Source organism: Oncorhynchus clarkii, chromosome 15 (assembly GCF_045791955.1).
Source record: "Oncorhynchus clarkii lewisi isolate Uvic-CL-2024 chromosome 15, UVic_Ocla_1.0, whole genome shotgun sequence".
Taxonomy (NCBI): Eukaryota; Metazoa; Chordata; class Actinopteri; order Salmoniformes; family Salmonidae; genus Oncorhynchus; species Oncorhynchus clarkii.
The window spans coordinates 21270391-21296288 of record NC_092161.1 but is presented as its reverse complement, the minus strand read 5'-3'; the positions used below and the strand labels follow the sequence as shown (position 1 = coordinate 21296288).

General features: G+C 41.8%; 1 protein-coding gene across 1 annotated transcript in view; it reads left to right on the top strand.

The window, feature by feature from the left end:
- Window positions 1–25898, top strand: part of LOC139367035 (piezo-type mechanosensitive ion channel component 2-like) — a 137496-nt gene that overhangs the window by 40643 nt on the left and 70955 nt on the right. Inside the window, exons 3-4 of the mRNA XM_071104971.1 lie at window positions 1913–2038; window positions 13968–14010. Of these exons, the coding sequence (XP_070961072.1) occupies window positions 1913–2038; window positions 13968–14010 (169 nt within the window). The remainder of the gene's footprint in view (window positions 1–1912; window positions 2039–13967; window positions 14011–25898) is intronic.

Sequence of the window (25898 nt, the reverse complement as noted above, 5' to 3'; positions counted from 1 at the left end):
ATCCGCCGTGAACTGAGTGGGCTCTTCTGCTTCCTGGTTAGATGCTGTGTTGTACTACTCGACTGAACAGGCTGAATCATTTCTATTCAGAAACTTCTTCTTTGGGCACTTCCCCCTTGCTTCATGATGCTTTTGCCTACAACACATCTAGACCTCTGCTTCCTCCCATAATCACTCCTATCAACATCTCGAAGCAGCCTGTCAGATCAGCAGCATACCACTCTGTATCCAACTGCTGGTTTGCTAAGCAGGGTTGGTCCTGGTCAATCCCTGGATGGGAGACCAGATGCTGCTGGAAGTGATGTTTGAGGGCCAGTAGGAGGTACTCTTTCCTGTGATCTAAAAAAACAAAAATAAATATCTATCCCATGGGGGTGATTGGGAACATTGCCTTGTATAGGGTGCTATCTTTCAGATACGATGTTAAATTGGTGTCCTGACTCTCTGTGGTCACTAAAGATCCCATGGCACTTATTGTAGGGGTGTTAACCCTAGTGTCCTGGCTAAATTCCCTATCTGGCTGTCATACCACCATGGCTACCTACTTGTCCCTGGCTACCTAATCCTCCTCTCCCCTGTAACTATTCCCCAGGTTGTTGCTGTAAATGAGAATGTGTTCTCAGTCAATTTACTGGGTTAAATAAAAAAAATCAACTGGCAAACCAGACAGCCGACCAATCATTTCTAGGTGTTGAGCTCTGTTTTATGCATCCCATTTAACTTTTGCTTTGCCGGCATTGAGCTCACCGTGTGTTTAGGTTGGTCCACACATGACGGATGGCCACTGGGCTGCCAAAAATATGGCTGGGATATTACTGGCCCTTGGCAGTGGAGACGCCTGTAATACAGTACTGTATTAGGAGTAATGGAGGTGGATTACTGCAGGCCTGGCCTGTTAGGATGGGACCAGACAGGATAAGATGATTACCATCAACCCTATAACAGGGCTGTGGGGTCACTCGGTTAATGACTAGATTCTAACATTACCCTACAGTTGGTGGATCATTGGGCTGCTAATAGTTGGTTGCGAGTGTTTACAGGTCTGTGATATATGGAATAGGATTTGGTTGAATCAATTTGAGTTTAAAGTACGGCCTAACTAATGATAGGAGATTAGTTATGAAGTTTATGTTGCAATAATATTGTTAGTTGACGTCCTTGTGAAGTTGAAATTTGTCTCATACTCTAGTAACCTTTGAACACCAGTAAAACCAGAATACAACCAAGAAGTAGCCAATGGTGTAAAGTACTTAAGTAAAAATACTTTAAAGTACTACTTAAGTGCATTTTTGTACTTCACTTTACTATTTATATTTTTGACAACTTTTACTTTTTATTCCACTACATTCCTAAAGAAAATAATGTACTATTTACCTCATACATTTCCCCTGTCACCCAAAAGTATTCGTTACATTTTGAATGCTTAGCAGGACAGGAAAATGGCCCAATTCACGCACTTATCAAGAGAACATCTGCCTACTGCCTCTGATATGTTGGACTCACGAAACACAAATGCTTTGTTTATAAATTATGACTGAGTGTTGGAGTGTGCCTGGCTATTCGTAAATTTAAAAAAGGAAGAAAATTGTGCCGTTTGGTTTACTTAATAATATAGGGAATGTGAAATGATTTATGCTTATACTTTTACTTTTGACACTTAAGTATATTTTAGCAATAACATTTAGTATTTTTCTGGGTGACTTTTTTAAATTTTTACTTGAGTCATTTTCTATTACGGTATCTTTACTTTTACTCAAGCAGGACAGTTGAGTACTTTTTCCACCACTGGAAGTAGCCTAGTCATCACTACTACTATTTAACTTTTGTTAGCTATTCAGTGAGTCTGAAGTATACACTTGAATGACCTCGGTATCTGAAAAACCTTAGATGATCATGTTTCTCTCTCTTTCAGGCCACACAGGGCGCCTGCTCAAGTCCCTGTGCTTCACCAGTATAGCCTTCCTGCTTCTGCACATCATCTACCAGGTCACCGTCAACAGTCTGCTAGCAGGAGACAACCTAGAACCCAACTTCAACTGTGAGTATCAACCTTCTCTACTATACTCCCAGCACAGTGTGATGTCAGGTCTACCTCGTTTACACACACTCACATGTGTAGGAATGTACAAACACGCATACGCGCGCACACACACACACACACACACACACACACACACACACACACACACACACACACACACACACACACACACACACACACACACACACACACACACACACACACACACACACACACAGCTGTCTCACACCTGACCCTTAACATCGGCCATAACATTACATGCTTTCCCAAAGGATTGCTAGGGGTTGAAAAACGTTCTTGACCAGGAATGCAGTATTAATGCCACTGGTGGCTATTTGCTGGTTCTAAATGGATTGATTGGATTTACATGCTGTATATCCCACATTGATATAAATTACTTGGAATACAGCAGTACCTGAACTCTGTGAGCAGCCACCCCAGTAAGTGACACCTGGGCTGGTTGGGGCTGCAGGGTGGGAGTGAGCAGAGGTCACAGCCCAGCCCACGCTTGGATCAGGTTACCCACTGGCCCCGACACCAGGGTGTTCAGACCAGAACCCGAAACCTGGTCTGGGCCGCGGCCCAACACAGGCCCCGCTGTTGCTGCTGCTGCAAACTACTGGCACAACTCTCCCTGAGTAGCAATATAAAGCCACAACATCTGCACTCAAGATGGGGATAAACATAATGAAAACAAAAAACTCCCTCACTCCCATGCTGTCCTGACAGAAGTGCATTCAAACCCCCCACCGAAAATTTAGAGTGAAGGCTGTCTGTCTGTTTCACATGTGTAGAGTACAATCATAAAAATTGAAGGGCGGTGTCTTTAACTGGCATAAATACCCCTTGAAATGCCAGTCTGGGCTCGTCCCCAGTGTCAGTGTACACGGTGTTATGACAAAAGACGGAACGAAAACAATCGATTAAGGAATTTCAGCGATTCACCAAGTTTTGAAAAACCAGAGTGTAACTTTGTGTGCGATGTGTAAATAGTCTAATTCTTTGATGAAAGGTTTGAACTATGTATCAACTTTAAACCCTGTCTAGACAGGACAATGCTGTGCTGTTGTAAGCGGCTGCGTTAACAGCCTTTTTTCTGTCAAATACCCCGGGACAATTCCAAAATACTAATGAAAATTCACTAGCAAACACAGCACAGTGAAATGTTGTGCCAATGCTGGAGTCAGTCGTAGTCAGAATGCAATTAACAGATATGAGCAGAAATAATAGTGGACACTATATATGATAATCTTGGGTAAATAATAGTGGACACTATAGACAGTGCTTTTGGCTAAATAATAGTGGACACTATAGACAGTGCTTTTGGGTAAATAATAGTGGACACTATAGACAGTGCTTTTGGGTAAATAATAGTGGACACTATAGACAGTGCTTTTGGGTAAATAATAGTGGACACTATAGACAGTGCTTTTGGGTAAATAATAGTGGACACTATAGACAGTGCTTTTGGGTAAATAATAGTGGACACTATAGACAGTGCTTTTGGGTAAATAATAGTGGACACTATAGACAGTGCTTTTGGGTAAATAATAGTGGACACTATAGACAGTGCTTTTGGGTAAATAATTGTGGACACTATAGATGATACTCCTGGGTAAATAATAGTGGACACAATAGATGATACTCCTGGGTAAATAATAGTAATGTAATGTACAATAATGTACTGGCCCTTCCCTTCCAATCCGTATGTACTGGCCCTTCCAATCCTTATGTACTGGCCCTTCCAATCTTTATGTACTGGCCCTTCCAATCCTTATGTACTGGCCCTTCCAATCCTTATGTACTGGCCCTTCCAATCTTTATGTACTGGCCCTTCCAATCCTTATGTACGGGCCCTTCCAATCCTTATGTATGGGCCCTTCCATTACTTATGTACTGGCCCTTCCCTTCCATTCCTTATGTACTGGCCCTTCCGATCCTTATGTACTGGCCCTTCCAATCCTTATGTACGGGCCCTTCCAATCCTTATGTACGGGCCCTTCCATTCCTTATGTACTGGCCCTTCCCTTCCATTACTTATGTACTGGCCCTTCCCTTCCATTACTTATGTACTGGCCCTTCCGATCCTTATGTACTGGCCCTTCCAATCCATTCATTATGTACTGAACCTTCCCTTCCATTCCTTATGTACTGGCCATTCCAATCCTTATGTACTGGCCCTTCCAATCCTTATTTACTGGCTCTTCCCTTCAATTCCTTATGTACTGGCTCTTCCCTTCCATTACTTATGTACTGGCCCTTCCAATTCCTTATGTACTGGCCATTCCAATCCTTATGTACTGGCCCTTCCAATCCTTATGTACTGGCTCTTCCCTTCAATTCCTTATGTACTGGCTCTTCCCTTCCATTACTTATGTACTGGCCCTTCCAATTCCTTATGTACTGGCCCTTCCAATCCTTATGTACTGGCCCTTCCAATCCTTAATCCTCAACAGTAGCCGATTGGACTCAATTTGTTAACCAGCATCATAATGAGGAACACGGTCTCTAATGGGTAGCTAAGTTTACCACTATGTGAACCAAACACAAACCCTTCCCCACGTCCAATGCTTCTAAAGTTACACATTGAGTTATACTTCGGTATTGTTCTTTGGCCTGACTGAAACATCAGGGAAAGCAACTGTGACCCTTCCACACACACACACACACAAACACACACACATACATTCTTGCCCATTCACCCTCTGAATTGTACACATACAATCCATGTCTCAATTGTCTCAAGGCTTAAAAATCCTTCTTTAACCTGTCTCCTCCCCTTCATCTACACTGATTGAAGTGGATTTAAGAAGTAGCATCAATAAGGGATCATAGCTTTCACTTGGATTCACCTGGTCAGTCTATGTATTGGAAAAAATCAGGTGTTCTTAATGTTTTGTAAACTCAGTGCATGTTCTGCTGTATCTGAGTAGTGAGGGGAACCAGTTCCATCATATGGGGCTTTAAAACAAACATTTTAGTGCTCGTTTTAAGTATTTCGCACCATGGTTTATCACAAGGTTCGGCATTCCTACTTTTATTGCTATTCATAGCTGTGGAGTCTACTATTTCATATTGTGTCACGGGATGTTTACTGCTGACAGGAGAACCTTATAATGATCCTGGTTGGTTGGGGATGTACTGTGCTGTATGGAGTTGCGAGGGAGGCAGCGTCCATCAAATTCACACCTTGCTAATCTTGCACTGCGGAAAGGGGAGTTTCATATGATCTTGTCATGATTACATCATATTTTGGTATTTTCTTGGCTCTGTAACATGTATTGTTGCAATGCAAGTTTTCCCACACGTGGATTTGGTTGAATGTGAATGTGAGATATGCCCATATTAACTTTCACTTCTGACAGCATTTGATGCTCTGTATTATGTTTAGTACCCCTGTTAGTAACCACCTATGACATCACAGCGCTAGCTAGGGGGAATTCAAAAGAAGAAGCTCCTTCACACAGGGAGGGTTATCTGATGGTTCAACAGTTCCTTTGTTTCTACATTCCCCTCAGGTCCAAGGGGCCTTTGAATGTGTCGTGGCGGTGAGTGTACAGCACTGTAAGGGGATTTGAAGGTGGAGGGGTGGCCAGTCAACATGACCTCAGATTAACACAACACACTAATAAAACTTTAGGAACATTTCACTGATCACCCTCTCTACTTGTTCCACATCCTGTTGGGTGACATATCCTCACTGCATCCCCACGTGAGGTTGGTGCATTTTTTTGGGCTGTGCAAAAAATGACATCTTCCTCTCAGCGATGGCTGTTGGCAGGGGATAAATCTCAATCTCCACCGTAAAAATGTGCAGCTGCAAATGCTGCTGCTGCCGGTGTGGCCCTTAGGGCGCAGAGGGAAGTTCAGGAGCGACGTAGGGAGCGAAAACAACCTGAGGTGAGGTCAGAGATGAAAGAGGGATGAAAAATGACCCTGGCTGCTAAAAGAGAGTGTTGTGGCGAGAGACAGAGGGCGGCTATGTGAAGACAGACACTGGCCCAATTACTGGAAGTATACAGTACATATACTGTACAACCTAGAAAGCTTAGTCTACAGAACTGCCCTTGTAATGTGAGGGAAGATGAAAGTAGTGTGAAGCATCCAGTCAATACTTATACTGGAAGTACATTTCTAGTAGTATACTAAAGTACATTTCTAGTAGTATACTAAATCCTCCCTCGAGAAAGCCATATCCATAATGTGGGGTAAGTTAAGTTGATTTCAATAAGTACATTTTAAAACAAGTCTATTTTATTGCGTGCCAACCATTCTCTTTGTTATTATTAAATAGTATTATAAATGGTAGATGCGTAGCAGGAAGCGGGTACAGAATAAAGAGTGCTTTTGGAACTGAATGTGTACTGTGTAGGCGTCTCTGTTCTCTCTGTGTGCCTTGTCTGCATTAATAGTCCTTTGTTTTGTGTGCGGACTCAGTTGAGCTTGTTCAGACGCCAGCAACAAGACTTTTTCATCTATCGTCACATTGAAGAGCTGCCAGCAAAAATAACAAACGTCCAAAACATGACTCCTATTTTCTTGTTTTGTGTTTGTCGTCAATAGCTCTGCGTCTCCTGCGATAAGAATCATCTTCCCCAGGATGCGCAGCCCAATCACTCTAAAAATACATATAACACCATGGCCCACATTTCATAGGTACGCAGGTAGCAGTACAGATGGCTTACAAAGGAGAGGATACAACTTTCAATTTCCAGTAGCTACTAATGTAAACAATGTGTCAAACTCAAAAACAACATTGTAGGCATGTCCCACAGTAAGCTGTGTGGAGGCGGGAGGTGAAAGGCATCTCTGTCAGAGCTTCAGTCGTATCTTCTATATCTGCATTTCACCCCTTGTCACGACTAATAACCAGAGAAGAGTGGTGAAATCTTCAAAACATCTTGTTTCAAATGATCGATTAAGTGGCCCCAGCCTTGCCTTGAGTGGGCCCCTCGGTTTTGCCCTCTACTGACTTAGCCTAACTAGGATGTGTGCTTGGTCGGTCAGCGAGCAAGCGGCAGCCACGTTTGCCAGGTGTACGTCCGTCCGTTTGTCAGTCTGTCCCATGCTTGATTTGGGCAGGAGCTCACTGGAACTGAGGACCGGCCCCTCAAATGTTCTACAGCTTGATCTCCTGTTCCTCTTATAGAATATTATCTCTGAAGTATTGTGGAGCTCCTGCACCTAAATACAAACAGTACTGGCACTCAAAATGAGTACCGGTACATATTTCAGTCAAATACTGAGAAGTAGAGGTTGGGATGAGGTCATTAATAAGAGACTTCCAGGAAGGAAGAGGCCTTTATGTTCTACGTCCTCCTCCACTGACATAAATACACTAAAACTCAATGTCGGTTCCTCGACCAAAACACTATTAGCTCTTAATTCAGTAGCTAATACATCCACGGAGGACCTCTTTCTATGATATTCCTCCCCCAAATTGCTTAATTGCAATTGAATCCCACAATGTACATAAACTGAAAGCATTTCCTTGGTAGTTGGTAGTTAGCAGGTTTTTACAAGATGTCTCGTCCGCAGTTTGCTTACATTGTCGAAGCATTATGGAGGCGTATAGAAGTCTGGTTTAATAGATTTCTATGATGTTCTGTAAGACTTTTAGGCGTAGTTTTACCTTGAACAGCCATCATCTGTAAAATAACCCATGTTCAGCCATATGAAAACATTCACCTCCCTCTCAGCAGAAGGAAACCGCTGCCGGGGGAGTTGAGGGATTGTTTTTAGACTGTCTTTGCCACAGGTGTTTCTGAATTGCTCATTGTTATTTCGAAATGAACTATTGCAAGCTGTCTCGAATGAACACATCGCAAATAAAACTCTTTTTATCTCCCTTGACACGTCACAAATTGAGGATTTTCCTGGGTTTTGGCGTTTTTATTTGAGGGTCCTTCCTTGTCCTTCCTACCTTCCTTGTTTCCTTCCTATCTCCCATTGCTGTATATGGAAACACTGAATCCCTCATTTTCACTATTTTATTGGCTATCTCCTTTGAGCCTACTATTTGACCTCATACCCAGGTGACTTCCACCATTTCTGTGACCATGACATCATAGAGAGATAGAGACAGACAGGCTGAGGGGAAGTAGCAGTGAATCTGTGCTATACTCACTATGTACAGTAATCAGTGTTAGGCTAATCCAGGTATGTAGTGTGATCTAAGCAGGGGCGTTGTATCGCTGTTGACAGACAAATGTTATAATTACTACTTCTGAGGCTTCGCTGATCCACCAGACTGTTTGATGGGCAGCTTGTGTCTAATTGAAGTGCTTTTCTCCCAGTGATATCCAGATGGGATTACCACACCGCACTATAGTCTAGATATGGCTTCTTCTAGACAGGTTGCTGCATTTGCTAATCTAGTCGCCACCATACAGTATAAACTACTGCATTAGATGTGTACATATCAGCTATCAAAGAGAAAAGACTATGAAAGAAAATAGTGGTCATGAATGGTAATTCAATTTCGTGATTTAAGTGGTAGACAAATCATTATTACAAAAAATGTGCAGTTAACACAACTATAGTATGAGGCATGGTTTGGACATGGCTAGTGTATTTCATTGGCTACTGTTCATAACAAAAGTAACAGATTGTTTTAATTTCAACCGGGTGAAAATACACAGAGGATTTGCAGTTTTAAAATCCACAATTATGTATTTGAGCACTGATGCCATGACTAAATATTATAGCTGCGTTCAATGAGGTGTTTCTTCACTAATGAGCTGAATTGTGGCTGGTGTGTGTAATGTGTGTTTGTGTGTGTGTGTGTGTGTGTGTCTATTTGCGCTGGGGGCTGAATAGGCTTATTGCCTGCAGCCCTGGACGTTATTACAACGCTACGTTATTCCCGCGGCACCACATTATTGCGCTCCCTCATTTCCCGAGCCACTGCACCCATCTGCAGGGAGCTGCCAAACAGCTCCTGTGACCACAACGTTGCTCCACGTCACTCTCTCTCCTTCCTTTCTCTCTCTCTCTCTCTCTCTCTCTCTCTCTCTCTCTCTCTCTCTCTCTCTCTCTCTCTCTCTCTCTGTATACATCTCTCTCTCACACTTTCTCCTTTCTTTCTCTTTCTCACTTTCTCCCCTCTCTCTGACACTCACGTTTGTGTAATGTGTTGGCCTATACTGTAACTTTAGATGCAGCTTACTAATGGAGAATGCTAAGAAAAGTAACACCTGTGGGTTTGCCTGTCTGGGATATTAGTAGGCAGGTCACACGTGATAACAGTCAGTATTTGACGTCCATCCATGTCTGAGGACACCGGGAGATGTTGTTGAAACCGGCCACTAGGGGCAACAGTGAGCACTGTTACCCTCAAATATGCTTTGGTGTGGCTATGGCGTTGTGGAGGGGGATGATGGATGGGCATAAACATCTGCCCATGGTTGCAAAGGTTGCATGTTTGAATCCAGCGATAGACAGTTGTTTTTGATATTTTTGTTTAAAGCCTATCCTAAACCTTATCCCTTACCTTAAGAATTCTGAGTTAATGCCTCAATTTATCCTTGGAACAATACAGAGAAATAACCAAACACTTTGAAATTTGACGTTTGAGAAACGTGGATGAGCTTCTGAATCTGACGTGAGCCTGTGAGACAAACATTACGAGCCAAATTTAGAGGTTATTTTTACCAGAGCTTTGTAAGTAGCTTTTTTTCATAATTTTATATTGTAAATCTAAAGTTGGCCTGTCCTGTCAGCCCAGTTTTTTGCAACTCCTACTATAAGCATCCAGAAATATAAACACACAAATCTAAAGCAGCGCAAGGCCCCACTCCTCATGACTCCTGTGACGGTTGGAGTTTCAGACGTTGAAAACCTGGACTCGCTACGTCAGATTGAGTCAGACAACCTCCATGCATCGTAGTTAGAAAAACAACTTGTTAAACACGCATGACATTTTCCCATGGCCCGGCATAAATCTGTGTCTGTAATATTGTATTAATGCGAGAATAACTTCATGTGGATATATGATCTTGGTTTGGCTGCATTTCATCATTGCAGTACGTTGTGGTTGTGGCCTTCTCTCATAGACAATGTCCAGGCTGTATTATAACCATAAAATAACAGTGAGGAAGGGAGTGAGGGAGGAAGTGGAGAAGAAAAGGTACACATGATGTAAGCGAGAAACTGTCGGAAAGTAAACTGTCTATGAAACAAACGCGTGTGCCCCTTCCTCTTTATTAGCTTAGCCATGGCCTCTGCAAGGGAACAATATACAATGTGGAATCCTTAAAGGAAAGGTTCATGGTCCGCTGTCTAGCTGCCGATAGCAACACATACAGCAACACATACATTGCTCATAGTATGCCTCGCCATAGCACAGCATCCCAGAGTCGCCTCTTCGCTGTTGATGTTGAGACTGGTGTTTTGCGGGTACTATTTAATGAAGCTGCCAGTTGAGGATTTGTGAGGAGTCTGTTTCTCAAACTAGACACTCTAATGTACTTGTCCTCTTGCTCAGTTGTGCACCAGGGCCTCCCAAACTCTTTCTTTTCTGGTTAGAGCCAGTTTGTGCTGTTCTGTGAAGGGAGTAGTACACAGCGCTGTACAAGATCTTCAGTTTCTTGGCAATTTCTCGCCTTCATTTCTCAGAACAAGAATAGATTTTCAGAAGAAAGGTCTTTGTTTCTGGTCATTTTGAGCCTGTAATCGAACCCACAAATGCTAATGCTCCAGATACTATGACTAGTCTAAAGAAGGCCGGTTTTATTGCTTCTTTAATCAGAACATCCGTGTTCAGCTGTGCTAACATAATTGCAAAAGGGTTTTCTAATGATCAATTAGCCTTTTAAAGTGATAAACTTGGATTAGCTAACACAACGTGCCATTGGAAAACAGGAGTGATGGTTGCTGATAATGGGCCTCTGTACGCCTATGTAGATATTCCATTTAAAAAATCTGCCGTTTCCAGCTATAACAGTCATTTACAACATTAACAATGTCTACACTGTATTTCTGAGCAATTTGATGTTATATTAATGGACAATTCATTTATTTTTTTCAAAAACAAGGAAATCTCGAAGTGACACCAAACTTTTGAACAGTAGTGTATGTGCTATGCATTTCCCCAGGATTTTCACATCACAACATTCAAGTGTTACAGACCTCCAGTTTTTTGAATGGACTGGATCTTTATACTTACCACCTAGGTCCTGTTTTAGTAGTAATGAAATCAGACCTTGTTGAGTACCTGAAAGTCTACCATTTGTATAAGAGTAATTAAACATGCAATAATGGATCTTTGAGTACATAAAAAAAGGTCTGATATACCTCTACTGGTATACCGTCAAGCCCTGGTGTTTTTCCAGGCTGAAAAGATTTTATTGCCTCAAAAAGTTAATCATCTGTAAGTTGGCCTTCACACAGTTCTTTCTGTAAATGTGTTAATTTTATTATTATTATTAGGAAAGAAATCCTTACAGTTAAGATCATTCAGGGGAAATGGAGGAGACTGAAAAGAAAACATATGCTTCAAATATTTTGCTTCCTCTTTCAAAATATCATTTGGTGAATCACAGATAACTCCATCATTTGTAATGAGTTTGAAGATTCAAGAAAAATGTGGTGCATTTTTCACAATTTTCCATCCAATTCTCTGTATTTTTGTATTACATTACACTTGATCGTTCTTGAATAACTACCTCCATTTCTTTTTGTTTTTCCTCTAACCTATTGTGTGCCTCTATAGTAGTTTCCTTTACCATCTACCTGCTCTGTTACTTCCTCTATTTCCTTAATTAGTCTAATCTCTTTTGATCTAAACTGCTTTTGTTTTAATGATGAGTATTGTATTGAATGGCCTCTAAAAGTACATTTGAAAGTGTCCAATACAATAAGGGGATCTGCTGTACCTATTATGTGCTAAATAAAGCAAATTATGAATTATGTTGTCTTAGTTAAGAACAAACTGCCAGCAAGAACGAGACTAGGAAGTAATCAAGACGGCTAGCTTGATTAAGCCTCCTCCATGTACGTATCTCACTAGGTCAGGGTTTTTCAGCCTCCATATATCCACTAGTTCTAATGTATCCATGATCTTCGTGATCACCTTAAGTGCTTGAGGGTGATAGTTTGTATAGTTTGAGCTTTATACAGGGTCAGTGAGTGATTTCCTTTATGATAGGTTGAGGTACTTAAAACCGTATTATATTCTCCAACCATAATAATAGATTATTTCTTTGCTTGTGAGCTCAATAGATTATTATATATATTTTAGAAGAAGTGTGGATCATCATTATTTGGCCCATATAGATTAATTAGCCAGATCTGTTTTAGGTCCAATAGCATATTTAAAGTAATCCATCTTCCTTGTTGATCTGTTTTCACAGTTTGCACAATCGGATCAAAATTTGTGTTAATTAGTATAATCACCCCTTTTGAGTTTCTTTGCCCATGACAAAAATATATTTCTCCCTCCCAGTCCTTTTCCCACCCAATCTCATCTATATTTGTAGAGTTTCCTGTAAACAATAGATATTATATTATTTTTTTATGATCTGCTAAGCCATTACAATTATAACTGGCTATACTTATTTCCACACTTACCGTAATGATACCCAAGTTTCAATTATACTTATCACAACCAATGTTTGTAAACTTACCGTTAAAAAACTCCATGATGATAGTGTGTTTTAGAGAAATGGCTAAGCTCTATTAGCATGTTATTACAAATGAATTACTAATATGTAACTACGTGTTAATACAATGTTGTTACTTCAGTTGTTACTGTTTAGTTACATAAATATAAGGGCAACTTAAGGTAAAGTGTTACCAAGAAATGTATTATTGATAAAGTTGAATAATTTCAAGTTAATGACAGAAAGTACTTTCACAGCACTTTCTCAGTTAAATTCCTTTTTTAAACAGGAAGTGGTCATCAGTCATCCCAGTGGTGAACTTGTCTTCTCATCTGAGTAGGGCCTATTAACCAGGCAGTTAACAAGCTAATGACAGAGCTAATTAGCCGCCTGAGCACTGACTCATGGATCTGTCGTTAGGGTAACTATCCTCAGATCAGCTGCAGGGGGGCGGTGTGTTGGGAGTTGGTTACTTGGCAGTAAGACAATTCTCAACTCCCTTCCAGAGGGGGGCCTCCACACACCTGGAACTGTCTCTGTAAACAAAAAGCCCAGGAGTCCAAAGCCTTTCAAGAACATTTTTGTTTTTCCCTGAGTCGTTAAATCAACGTGCGGGCGGACATCGGAGTTTCGTGTCATAAACACACAAAGAGGCGGAAGAGAGGAGAGAGAGGAGTTGTCTGCCAAATGCATGAGTCATGTGAGTCACAGGATGACAACTAACTGTGAGACGGAGGGCGTTCCAAGTGGCTGTCGATGGTGCACAGCCACCCCTGTGTGTGTGTGTACGTGTACGTGTGCGTGTGTGTGTGTGTGTGTGTGTGTGTGTGTGTGTGTGTGTGTGTGTGTGTGTGTGTGTGTGTGTGTGTGTGTGTGTGTGTGTGTGTACGTGTGTACGTGTGTGTGTGTGTGTACGTGTGTGTGTGGTTTACCTTCGCTAACATATGGTTTAGATCTGTGTTACCTTCCTAAGGAGGGTCAGTGTGCATGTGAAACCATTGGATTCAAGGTTAAATTATTCATGTATTCTGTATATCATTTGAAAGATCTACCACATTGGTGTCAGAATTGGGATTGCAGACATAGAAAGTTTATCGAGTCAAAGATGGATTGGTACAACTTCAACTTTTCAGTGTATTCTAATGGAGCTCAGGTTGTCAACACTCCAGGTTGAATGATGGGGAGGCTCTGTGGGATAACAGAAAGTGCTTCATGAAAGCCTGCCATTTGAGCAGCTGCCATCTTAAGTCCACCTCAGGAGTTTGGAATAATGGTCCACTCTGTTGAGCGAGGATTTTGACGTCTATATTTTGTGTTCTTTTCAGGTTCAACATGGGAGAAGTCGGTTCGACAGCTGGGCTTGGAAAGGTAAGAGACCAATGCTTTCACATTAAAATCAAACCTGGCATGATCTACTGTACATAGCTCAGTTTGATCCCCATATATATTTTCATGGTGTTTGTGTGGTAAAGTGCGGAGTATCCTCCCACACCCCAAAGAGGACAACAAGAAGGTTTACTTGGTCTATTGTACATCGCTAAAATCCATTCTATGGCATAGTGCCATAGTACTCGTTCAATTGAGCTCAACTGAATGATTACATTTCACCCAATACACCCAGTCATTTGGCAGACACTCTAATACACTAGAGCAAGTTAAAACGCAGCAGCCAACAAAACAATCCATGTTTCATTCTCATCTACTTTCATTGCCATATGAACCACTCAGGTAGAGCCCTCATCGCAGCATACAAATGACTGTTTTCCCAAGTGGGTCATCCATAAGGTTTTTAATCAGGTCAACGCTCATAAGGCCGCAGGGCCGGACGGTGTTCCAGGGCGCGTTCTCAGAGCATGGTCAGAACAGCTGTCAGGCGTATTCACAGTCATTCTCAACCTCTCCTTGTCCCAGTTTGAAATCCCCACATGTTTCAAGCTGACCACCATCATTTCTGTTCCCATGAGGTCTTAAGACTACCTGCCATAATAACTACTGCCCTGTAGCACATATGTGATCATGAAGTGCTTTGAAAGGCTGGTTATGGCACACATCAACTCCATCATCCCAGACACCCTAAAGCAGGGGTGTCAAACTCATTCCATGGAGGCTGCTTTTAGTTTTTTCCTTTCAGTTAAGACCTAGACAACCAGGTGAGGGGAGTTCCTTTCTAATTAGTGACCTTAATTAATCAATCAAGTACCCCAGAGAGGAGCAAAATCCATCAGACACTCGGCCCTCCATGGAATGAGTTTGACAGTTTGCCCTAGACCCACTCCAATTTGCATACCGCCCCGACAGATCCATACTGTAGACAATGCAATCTTCATTGTACTGGAACTGTCCTCACACACCTAGATAAGAGGACTACCTATGTGATAATGTTGTTCATTAACTACAGCTCAGCGCTTAACACCATAGTCACCAAGCTTGAGATGCTGGGCCTGAACACTTCCCTCTGCAACTGGATCCTGGGCTTCAAGTTCCTCTGTGTCGAAATCAATAAGGATTTAAAATGGTCCACACACACGCAAACAGTCGTGAGAAGGTGCAACAGCGCCTCTTCCCCCTCAGGAGGTAGAAAAGATTTGGTATGGGCCCTCAAATCCTCAAAAAGTTCAACAGCTGCACCACTGAGTACCGGAGAAACAAGTCTGACACCAACAGGCTTACATAAACCACTTTTTCACAATCCCTGACTTTTATTCCCAGTAAAAATTCCCTGTTTTAGGTCAGTTAGGATCACCACTTTATTTAAGAATGTGACATATCAGAATAATAGTAGAGAGAATAATTTATTTTAGCTTTTATTTCTTTCATCAAATCCCCAGTGGGTCAGAAGTTTACATACACTCAATTACTATTTGGTAGCATTGCCTTTAAATTGTTTAACTTGGGTCAAACGTTTCGGGTAGCCTTCCACAAGCTTCCCACAATAAGTTGGGTGAATTTTGGCCCATTTCTCCTGACAGAGCTGGTGTAACTGAGTCAGGTTTGTAGGCTCCTTGCTCGCACACACTTTTTCAGTTCTGCCCACACATTTTCTATGGGATTGAGGTCAGGCCTTTGTGATGGTCACTCCAATACCTTAACTTTGTTGTCCTTAAGCCATTTTGCCACAACTTTGGAAGTATGCTTGAGTCATTGTCCATTTGGAAGACCCTTTTGCGACCAAGCTTTAACTGATGGCTTGAGATGTTGCTTCAATATATTCACATAATTGTTCTCCCTCATGATGCCATCTATTTTGTGAAGTGCACCAGTCCCTCCTGCAGCAAAGCACCCCCACAACATGATGCTGCCGCCCCTGTGCTTCACGGTTGGGATGGTGTTCTTCGGCTTGCAAGCATCCCCCTTTTTCTTCCAAACATAACAATGGTCATTATGGCCAAACAGTTCTATTTTTGTTTCATCAGACCAGAGGACATTTCTCCAAAAAGCACCATCTTTGTCCCCATGTGCAGATGCAAACCCAGTTGTGCAGTTTTGAAGCTGTGGCTTCTTCCTTCCTTGCCTTTCAGGTTATGTCGATATAGGACTCGTTTTACTGTGGATATAGATACTTTTGTACCTGTTTCCTCCAGCATCTTCACAATGTCCTTTGCTGTTTTTCTGGGATTGATTTGCACTTTTCGCACCAAGGTATGTTCATCTCAAGGAGACAGAACGCGTCTCCATCCTGAGCGGTATGACGGCTGAGTGGTCCCATGGTGTTTATACTTGCGTACTATTGTTTGTACAGATGAACGTGGTACCTTCAGGCATTTGGAAATTGCTCCCAAGGATGAACCAGACTTGTGGTCTACAATTTATTTTTTGAGGTCTTGGCTGATTTCTTTTGATTTTCCCATGATGTCAAGCAAAGAGGCACTGAGTTTGAAGGTAGGCCTTGAAATACATCCACATGTACACCTCCAATTGAATCAAATGATGTCAATTAGCCCATCAGAAGCTTCTAAAGCCATGACATCATTTTCTGGAATTTTCCAAGCTGTTTAAAGGCACAGTCAATTTAGTGTATGTAAAGTTCTGACCCACTGGAATTGTGATATAAGTGAAATAATCTGTCTAAACAATTGTTGGAAAAATTACTTGTGTCATGCACGAAGTAGATGTCCTAACCGACTTGCCAAAACTATAGCTTGTTAACAAGACATTTGTTTTGTGAAGTGCACCAGTCCCTCCTGCAGCAAAGCACCCCCACAACATGATGCTGCCGCCCCTGTGCTTCACGGTTGGGATGGTGTTCTTCGGCTTGCAAGCATCCCCCTTTTTCTTCCAAACATAACAATGGTCATTATGGCCAAACAGTTCTATTTTTGTTTCATCAGACCAGAGGACATTTCTCCAAAAAGCACCATCTTTGTCCCCATGTGCAGATGCAAACCCAGTTGTGCAGTTTTGGAGCTGTGGCTTCTTCCTTCCTTGCCCTTCAGGTTATGTCGATATAGGACTCGTTTTACTGTGGATATAGATACTTTTGTACCTGTTTCCTCCAGCATCTTCACAATGTCCTTTGCTGTTTTTCTGGGATTGATTTGCACTTTTCGCACCAAGGTATGTTCATCTCAAGGAGACAGAACGCGTCTCCATCCTGAGCGGTATGACGGCTGCGTGGTCCCATGGTGTTTATACTTGCGTACTATTGTTTGTACAGATGAACGTGGTACCTTCAGGCATTTGGAAATTGCTCCCAAGGATGAACCAGACTTGTGGTCTACAATTTATTTTTTGAGGTCTTGGCTGATTTCTTTTGATTTTCCCATGATGTCAAGCAAAGAGGCACTGAGTTTGAAGGTAGGCCTTGAAATACATCCACATGTACACCTCCAATTGAATCAAATGATGTCAATTAGCCCATCAGAAGCTTCTAAAGCCATGACATCATTTTCTGGAATTTTCCAAGCTGTTTAAAGGCACAGTCAATTTAGTGTATGTAAAGTTCTGACCCACTGGAATTGTGATATAAGTGAAATAATCTGTCAAAACAATTGTTGGAAAAATTACTTGTGTCATGCACGAAGTAGATGTCCTAACCGACTTGCCAAAACTATAGCTTGTTAACAAGACATTTGTGGAGTGGTTGAAAACAAGTTTTAATGACTGCAACCTGAGTGTATGTAAACTTCCGACTTCAACTGCAGTTAACAAAATGGCTACACAGACTCTCTGCACTATCTGCAGAGTCATTTTGCACTGACTTTATGCACTCTACACACTCTCTTTGCACACTACACACTCATACTCACTCTATGCACACTCTACACACTCATACTCACTATTCCCACTCTACATACTCATACTCACTATTCCCACTCTACACACTCATACTCACTTTATGCACACTCTACAGACTCATTCACACACACTCACACTGACACTCCAACACACACACACAAACACACACCTTTCATTTGTTCACACACATTCAGACTGACTATACACACACGTTGCTACTCTGTTTATCATATATCCTGATGCCTAGTCCACTTACCCCTATACATATCTACCTCTATCACTCCAGTATCCCTGTACATTGTAAATATGGTATTGGCACTGACCCTGGAACTGACCCTGTATACAGTACAGCTTACTGACCCTGGATTTACTCTGTATATAGCTTACTGACCCTGGAACTGACCTTGTATATAGCTTACTGACCCTGGAACTGACCCTGTATATAGCTTACTTATGTCGTCATTACATGCTGTTCAAGGCTTTGTTGATGTGATCGAATGCCTCAAAGCGAGATACGTGCAGGGGAGAATGACTGCCCCCTCTCATTGAAGCCACGAAGTTCAAGACCGACAGCGATAGCTAATACTGCGCATGTTATGGTTGCATAAATCTCTGACATGAGACGCCATCTTAACCAATTTCGTTGGCTTCAAATGCTCTATTGAGTCTTCACATAGAAATCAATTGTGTCGCTTGATCAATGGCTTTGTCCATTCATTTGTACAGTCAGTGCATACATGCTTCGTCCCCAGCTGTGGTTTGAAAGAAAGGCTAGCCGTAAAATAATAGACTCAACAAACCAGAGATTTTGTGTTTTTTTCAAGTCTGCACCTTTACTACATTGTGTCATGACGGATTGAAGTGGCCGTTTATTTTCCCAGCATCGGCTGGTTGGTGCGGCCGCCGGGTTCACAGAAATTATGGTTGTATAACTTTCGCACATATCCTTACAGCATGTGTGGCGTAAACATAGTAAATTTGCCCAGTCTTCTGCGCTGTGCAGTGTCTGTGTGCTAGGCTAACTAGCAGAGCCATTTCGGGGTTCCTGAGGTGATCCATAGCTATAGGTGCGGTGATGTCACCTTCCAAGCATTGGAAAGTGTTACTGCTTACTGGGTTAAAGAAACAGCAAATGGGGGAAAGAGCCAACCCGAATGTTTAGAGTCACGGTAATGCCACCATGAGGGAAGCTGCTGGCATTCCTCAGGTGTTGGATACAGTGATATTGTAATTTTGTCTGGGAGAGAGGGAGTTCCCAGCAAGGCTCGTTGGGTGGTAACTATAACAGCCCTCTCCATGGTCCTCTCTGTCTGTCTGTCTGTCTGTCTGTCTGTCTGTCTGTCTGTCTGTCTGTCTGTCTGTCTGTCTGTCTGTGAAATTAGCAGGACAGAAAGATGGCTCGTCAGTGTTTTGACTACTTCTGGTGACATATGGGGCTTAGCCTAATGGTCTTGTTGATATCATTTGGCAAATATGCCTGACCTTTTGCACACTAATAGCAGATTTATAACAGATATTTGCTCAACTTATGATGTCACACTGTAAACACAGTTCTCACAGGTTCAAGACTGGAAGTCTATTGGCCTCTACGAGCACGCTAGCAGATACCCATTGACGGGAAGTCTATGAGTATCTACTAGCATGCTAGCAGTTAGCAATGGGTTTTGAAACTACCTATAACTTCCTTCTTACTGGACACCGAGACATAAAAATTGTATCCCCTAGTTCATCTGTCTCTGGGGAAGTAGATAAAGGGCATCATTGCTAAAATCCCGAAGTATCCCATTAAGTTTAGGGTTAGGTTTAGGTTTAGGGTTAAGAGTATGGTTAAGGTTAGGGTTAAGGTAAGTGTCAGTTTTAGGTTTAAAGTTGGTTTAAGCGTCATCTGTGTTCTTGTAGTCTCTCCCGCTCTGGTCTGTCTCAGCCCTGATGCTGCTGCTGCTGCTACGGCGCCTCTCCTCCTGTTGCTTTGTGGGAGTCTGGGAGACAGTTGAGTGACAGTGATGAATGTGTACCAGACAGGAGCCTGTGGAGCCCACTGAGTGATGGGTCCTACTTACACCCGGCTCTGGAGTGGCCTAGCCCCTTAATGGAGCTCCTGTTTCACATGACATACAGCACTGGAAAGTGAGACTGGGAACGACTGTAATGAGGGAGGACCATTACAGACAAAGGAAGCTCCAAATGAATGTGACACTAGTGTCCTTTCCTGGGGACTTATCAAAGAATCTTGGGGAAATCAACTTTTTTGTGTTACATAAAAAATGAATCAGAATGTCTATGTTATTGTGTGGAAAGGTTGTTAGTCACACTTTCAAGTGTATGAGGCCAGGTGTAAATGTGTAAATCTTTATTTTCTTGATACTGGTTATTGGTCTAGTCTTCATTGACTACTAGTCTGTCATATTATTTCACGGCGAAGCAGTGTGTCTGAACTACAGTACTTTTCGGTAGTTACGGCATTCCAGCTTTGCCCCATTTGTCACACCCTGACCTTAGTATTCTTTGTTTTCTTTGTTATTTTGGTTAGGTCAGGGTGTGACATGGGTGATGTATGTGTTTTTGTTTTCTCTAGGGGTTTTGTATGTTTATGGGGGTGTTTTCTATTCTAGGTGTTTTTGTAAGTCTATGGTTGCCTAGATTGGTTCTCAATTAGAGGCAGCTGTCTATCGTTGTCTCTGATTGGGAACCATATTTAGGCAGCCATATTCTTTGGGTATTTTGTGGGTAATTGTTCCTGTTCCAGTGTTCCAGTGTTTAGGGTTCACGTTACGGGACTGTTTCATCTTCGTTCCTTTTGTCGGTTTGTTGTTTTTGTTCGGTGTTTAAGTATTCCCATTAAATATGGATTATCATCATGCTGCATCTTGGTCCTCCTCTCTTTCACCCGAAGACAATCGTTACACCATTTTGATTGTAATTTAACCTGGCTGGCTGGGAAGAGGTTGTGAGTGTGTGTGTTTGGCAGGAGGCTGGGGCTTCGGTACGAGTCATGTACCTGGCTGGAGCCTATAGCCAAACAGTAGTATTAGTAGTTTACGTAATATGACCGTCTGTCTGCTCTGTTATCAGCACCATACGTTAGTGTTAATCAAAATCAAATGACATGTTATTTGTCATATGCACCAAATACAACAGGTATCACCGTGAAATACTTACTTACAAGCCCTTAACTAACAGTCAGACAGTAGCTGATTCAAACTGTGGAGAGGTGAGGAAACGTCACTGTCTATCATGTAGATTTCTGTGTAACAAAGACCTTTCTGTCAGGGTCAACATCAGTGTCTGGCATCCACATTTCTAGGTTTATAATAAAAGGACAACCCTTTCTGTCAAATTAAAAACTTAACTAGATTTAAGTTAGACTTTGATGTATTCACTGTAACGCACAGTTGCTGTTGTGTTCCCCTCAGTAGAGAGAGATGAATTGGCTTGGAATGAGCTGGGTCCTCTTGGCTGACGTTCAACCGTGTGACGCAACAGTGAGGGGAATAACAGCGTGGAATTTACCCATCTCATTTTGTATTTCATTGTTTCTTTCCTTGGCAGAGTCGGTCAAGCTGGTCTACATAAATGGTTTATTTTCTGCAGGAAAGATTTCTTACTAACAATGGGCATAAAAGCTTGAAATGTGGTCACTGGTTCCCATAGGAAATGTGTTGCACCTAGAATAACCACATGAGAATGTAGATTTGTTGAGAGGAATGTACTGTACAGTGCCTTCAGAAAGTAGTCATACCCCGAGACTTATTCCACATTTTGTTTTGTTACAGCCTGAATTCAATATGGATAAAACATTTTCTTTCTCACCCATCTACAAACAATGCGCCATGATGACAAAGTGTAAACACGTTTAGAAATGTTTGCAAATTTAATGAAAATGAAACACATAAATATCTCATTTACATACAGTTCCATTCAAAGGTTTGGACACACCTACTCATTCAAGGGTTGTTCTTTATTTTACTGTTTTACTACATTGTAGAATAACAGTGAAGACATAAAAACTATGAAATAACACATATGTAATCATGTAGTAACCAAAAAAGTGTGAAAATATATCAAAATATATTTTAGATTTTAGATTCTTCAAAGTAGCCACCCTTTGCCTTGTGGAGGCCAGGTCATCTGATGCAGCACTCCATTACTCTCCTTGGTCAAATAGCCCGTACACAGCCTGGAAGTGTCCTGTTGAAAAACAAATTATATAGTGTGACTAACCGCAAACCAGATGGGATGGCGTATCACTGTAGAATGCTGTGGTAGCCATGCTGGTTAAGTGTGCCTTGAATTCTAAATAAATTACTGACAGTGTCACCAGCAATGCACCCCCACACCACCACGCCTCCTTTTCCATGCCTCATGGTGGGAACCACACATGCGGATATCGTCTGTTCACCTACTCTGCATCTCACAAAGACACGGTGGTTGGAGACAAAAATCTCAAATTAGGACTCGTCAAACCAAATTACAGATTTTCACGTGTCTAATCAAATCAAATCAAATGTATTTATATAGCCCTTCTTACATCAGCTGATATCTAAAAGTGCTGTACAGAAACCTAGCCTAAAACCCCAAACAACAAGCAATGCAGGTGTAGAAGCACGGTGGCTAGGAAAAACTCCCTAGAAAGGCCAAAACCTAGGAAGAAGCAAGTCTCTTCTTGTTATTGGTGTCCTTTAGTTGTGGTTTCTTTGCAGCAATTCGACCATGAAGGCCTGATTCACGCAGATTCCTCTGAACAGTTGACGTTGAGATGTGTCTGTTACTTGAACTATGTGAAGCATTTATTTGGGCTGCAATTGCTGAGGCTGGTAACTCTAATGAACTTATCCTCTGCAGCATAGGTAACTCTGATGTTTTTTGCGACTGCACTTGAAGAAACTTTTAACATTTTTGAAGTATTCCGTATTGACTGACCTTTATGTCTTAAAGTAATGATGGACTTTCGTTTCTCTTTGATTATTTGAGCTGTTCTTGCCATAATATGGACTTGGTATTTTACCAAACAAGGCTATCTTCTATATACCACTGCTACCTTGTCACAACACAATTGATTGGCTCAAACACATTAAGAAGGAAAGAAATTCCACAAATTAACTTTTAACAAGGCACACCTGTTAATTGAAATGCATTCCAGGTGACTACCTCATGAAGCTGGTTGAGATAATGTCAAGAGTGCGCAAAGATGTCATCAAGGCAAAGGGTGGCTACTTTGAAGAATCTCAAATATAAAATATATTTTGGTTACTACATGATTCCATATGTGTCTTCACTATTATTATACAAAGTAGAAAATAGTAAAAATAAAGAAAAACCCTTGAATGAGTAGGTGTGTCCAAACTTTTGACTGGTACTGTTAGTATTCACACACCTGAGTCAATACTTTGTAGAATCACGCTTGGCGGCGATTACAGCTTTGAGTCCTTTTGGGTATGTCTGTACCAGCTTTGCACATCTGTATTTGTGGATTTTCTCCCATTCTTCCTTCCAGATTTTCTCAAGCTCTGTTAAGTTAGACGGGGAGCGGCGGTGAACAGCAATCTTTTCACAGATTGTCAATGGGATTCAAGTCTGAAGCCACTCCAGCATTGCTTTGGCTGTATGCTTGGGGTCATTGTCCTGTTGGAACGTAAATCTTCGCCACAGTCTAAGGTTGTTTGCACTCTGAACCAGGTTGTCATTAAGAATTTACCTGTATTTGACTTCATTCATTGTTCCCTCTATCTGCTGAAAATACTTTCCCATAGCATGATGCTGTCAGCACAATGCTTCACGGTAGGGATGATGGGTGATGAGCTGTGCCTGGTTTTCTCCAGATATAGCGCTTTACATTCAGGCCAAAGAGTTATATTTCTGTCTCATCAGATCATAGAATATTTTGTCTTATGCTCTGAGTCTTTGATGTGCCCTTTTGCAAACTCCAGGTGTGCTCTCATGTGCCCTTTTTCTCAGGAGTTGCTTCCGCCTGGCAACTCTCCCATAAAGCCCAGATTGGTGAAGTGCTATAGGTTCTCCCATCTCAGCCAAGGAACTCTGTAGTTCTGTCAGGGTGGTCATTGGGTTCTTGGTCACCTCTCTGACCAAGGAACTTCTTGCCCAGTGGCTCAGTTTGGTTGGACAGCTAGCTCTAAGAAGCCTGGGTAGTTCCATATTTTTTTAAATTCCCAATGATGGAGACCACCATGCTCGTGGAAATTGTTTGAAACCCTTCCCCAGATATATACCTCATCGCAATCTCTGAGATCTACAGACAGTTCCTTGGACTTCATGATATAGTTTATGCTCTGATGCACTGTCAACTGTGGGACCTTATATAGACAGGTGTGTTTCTTTCTAAATCATGTCCAAACCGTTGAATTGGATACAGATGGACTCTAATCAAGTTGTAGTGACTTCTCAAGGATGATCAAAAGGAAATTGGATGCATTTGCGCTCAACTTCGAGTGTCATAGGAAAGGGGTGTGAATACTGATGCACATTGTATTTCTGTATTTCATTTTCAATATATTTGCAAACAATTTGAAAAACACGTTTTCACTATGGGGTATTGTGTGTAGATGTGTAAAAAAAACATTTTTTTTTATCCATTTTGAATTCAGTCTGAAACACAAAAAAAATGTGGAATAAGTCAAGGGGTGTGAATACTTTCTGAAGGCACTGTATATATTAAGCAAGTGACCTCCGTCATGTGATCTCCATCGTCGCTTCAGGGCAGCAGTTATGTCCTTCTCTATTCCTCTTTGGGAGCCTTCTACCCATAATACCCATAACCATGTTTTGTAGTGGTTGGTGCATCGAGGTAAAAGTCCATTTTGTTTCCTTTCACATGGAGATAAGCTTAGGATCATGTTCACAATCTGATGTTTGTGCGTGTTAAGTCAAACTGGGCTTTTGTATCTTATGTTATTTACTCTTGTTTCATTGTCTACAATGAAACAAGATTTCCTCTCTATCATATCGACATCCCCTCTCTATTGTTCCGAGGGCAGCTGAGTATTGTGCAACATTTCTAGAATCCTATTCCCTGATAGAATCAGGGAATAACTCCAGATGTGGTTTGATTTTGTAACGACTACTGTTTAGTCTGTGAAACGTTTTACGTGGTGAAACCCAGCGCACTCAAAGACTCCAGTGTCTGCTTTCTGTTCCTCTGACTACTACACAATCCAACAGTTTACATACTGCATGATGGTGCTTTGAACTGTGACATTTCTATACTATGTTGTTGTTATTTGGGGAAAAAGAGTCATGTTCACACACCCAAACTAGCGTACAGTAGCTGAGATGGATAAATCTAGTCAGATTTCCAAGAGCTGTCTGGGTTGGAGCAGGTGGACTATTTCAGAGCTGTGACTGTTCCTTGTTCCTCAATGAAGTCTACTCAGTGCTGCCACCATCTATTTACCATATACATCTCTTGAGTATAATCTACTGCTCCACAAATACCCTAATCTATTAATTACACATGTATTTCTGTTAAACACGGGGTCACAGAACATTTTCCACCCTCTAATGTATAATTCTCAAATCAGTTGTTAAACTCCAGGTCTTTAATAATGTTGGGCTGGATATTGCCAGCCGGCCAGGTGCTGGCCTGGAATATAAACCAGTGATATGTGAGGCCTGAATCGTGCCACTGTGCTGCCCTGTTTCTCTTGGCCCGACAGTGTGCCTGACGGTCTGTGGTACTCTGTGGACGCTGCCAGCCTTGCACGGACCTCGCCAGGACTGCGCTGTACTCTGAGGGCTGCTGGTGGTGACGCGCCAAACGTCCTCTGTTTACTGTACAAACAATTAAGGCGTAATTGCTGTCTAGCGACGGCCCAGAGCATATTGGCCGACTTGAAACAAGCCGGTTAAAGGGATTTACAGGGGATTAAAGATGAAGTGAGGAGGAAGTGTTGAATGTCCTGAGAGATACAGTACCAGACAACCAGATAAGCAGGATATTGTCGGCGGGGATCAAGATTTTGCCTAGAACAGATCGGTAGGAACACCTGTTGTAATTGAGTATGAAC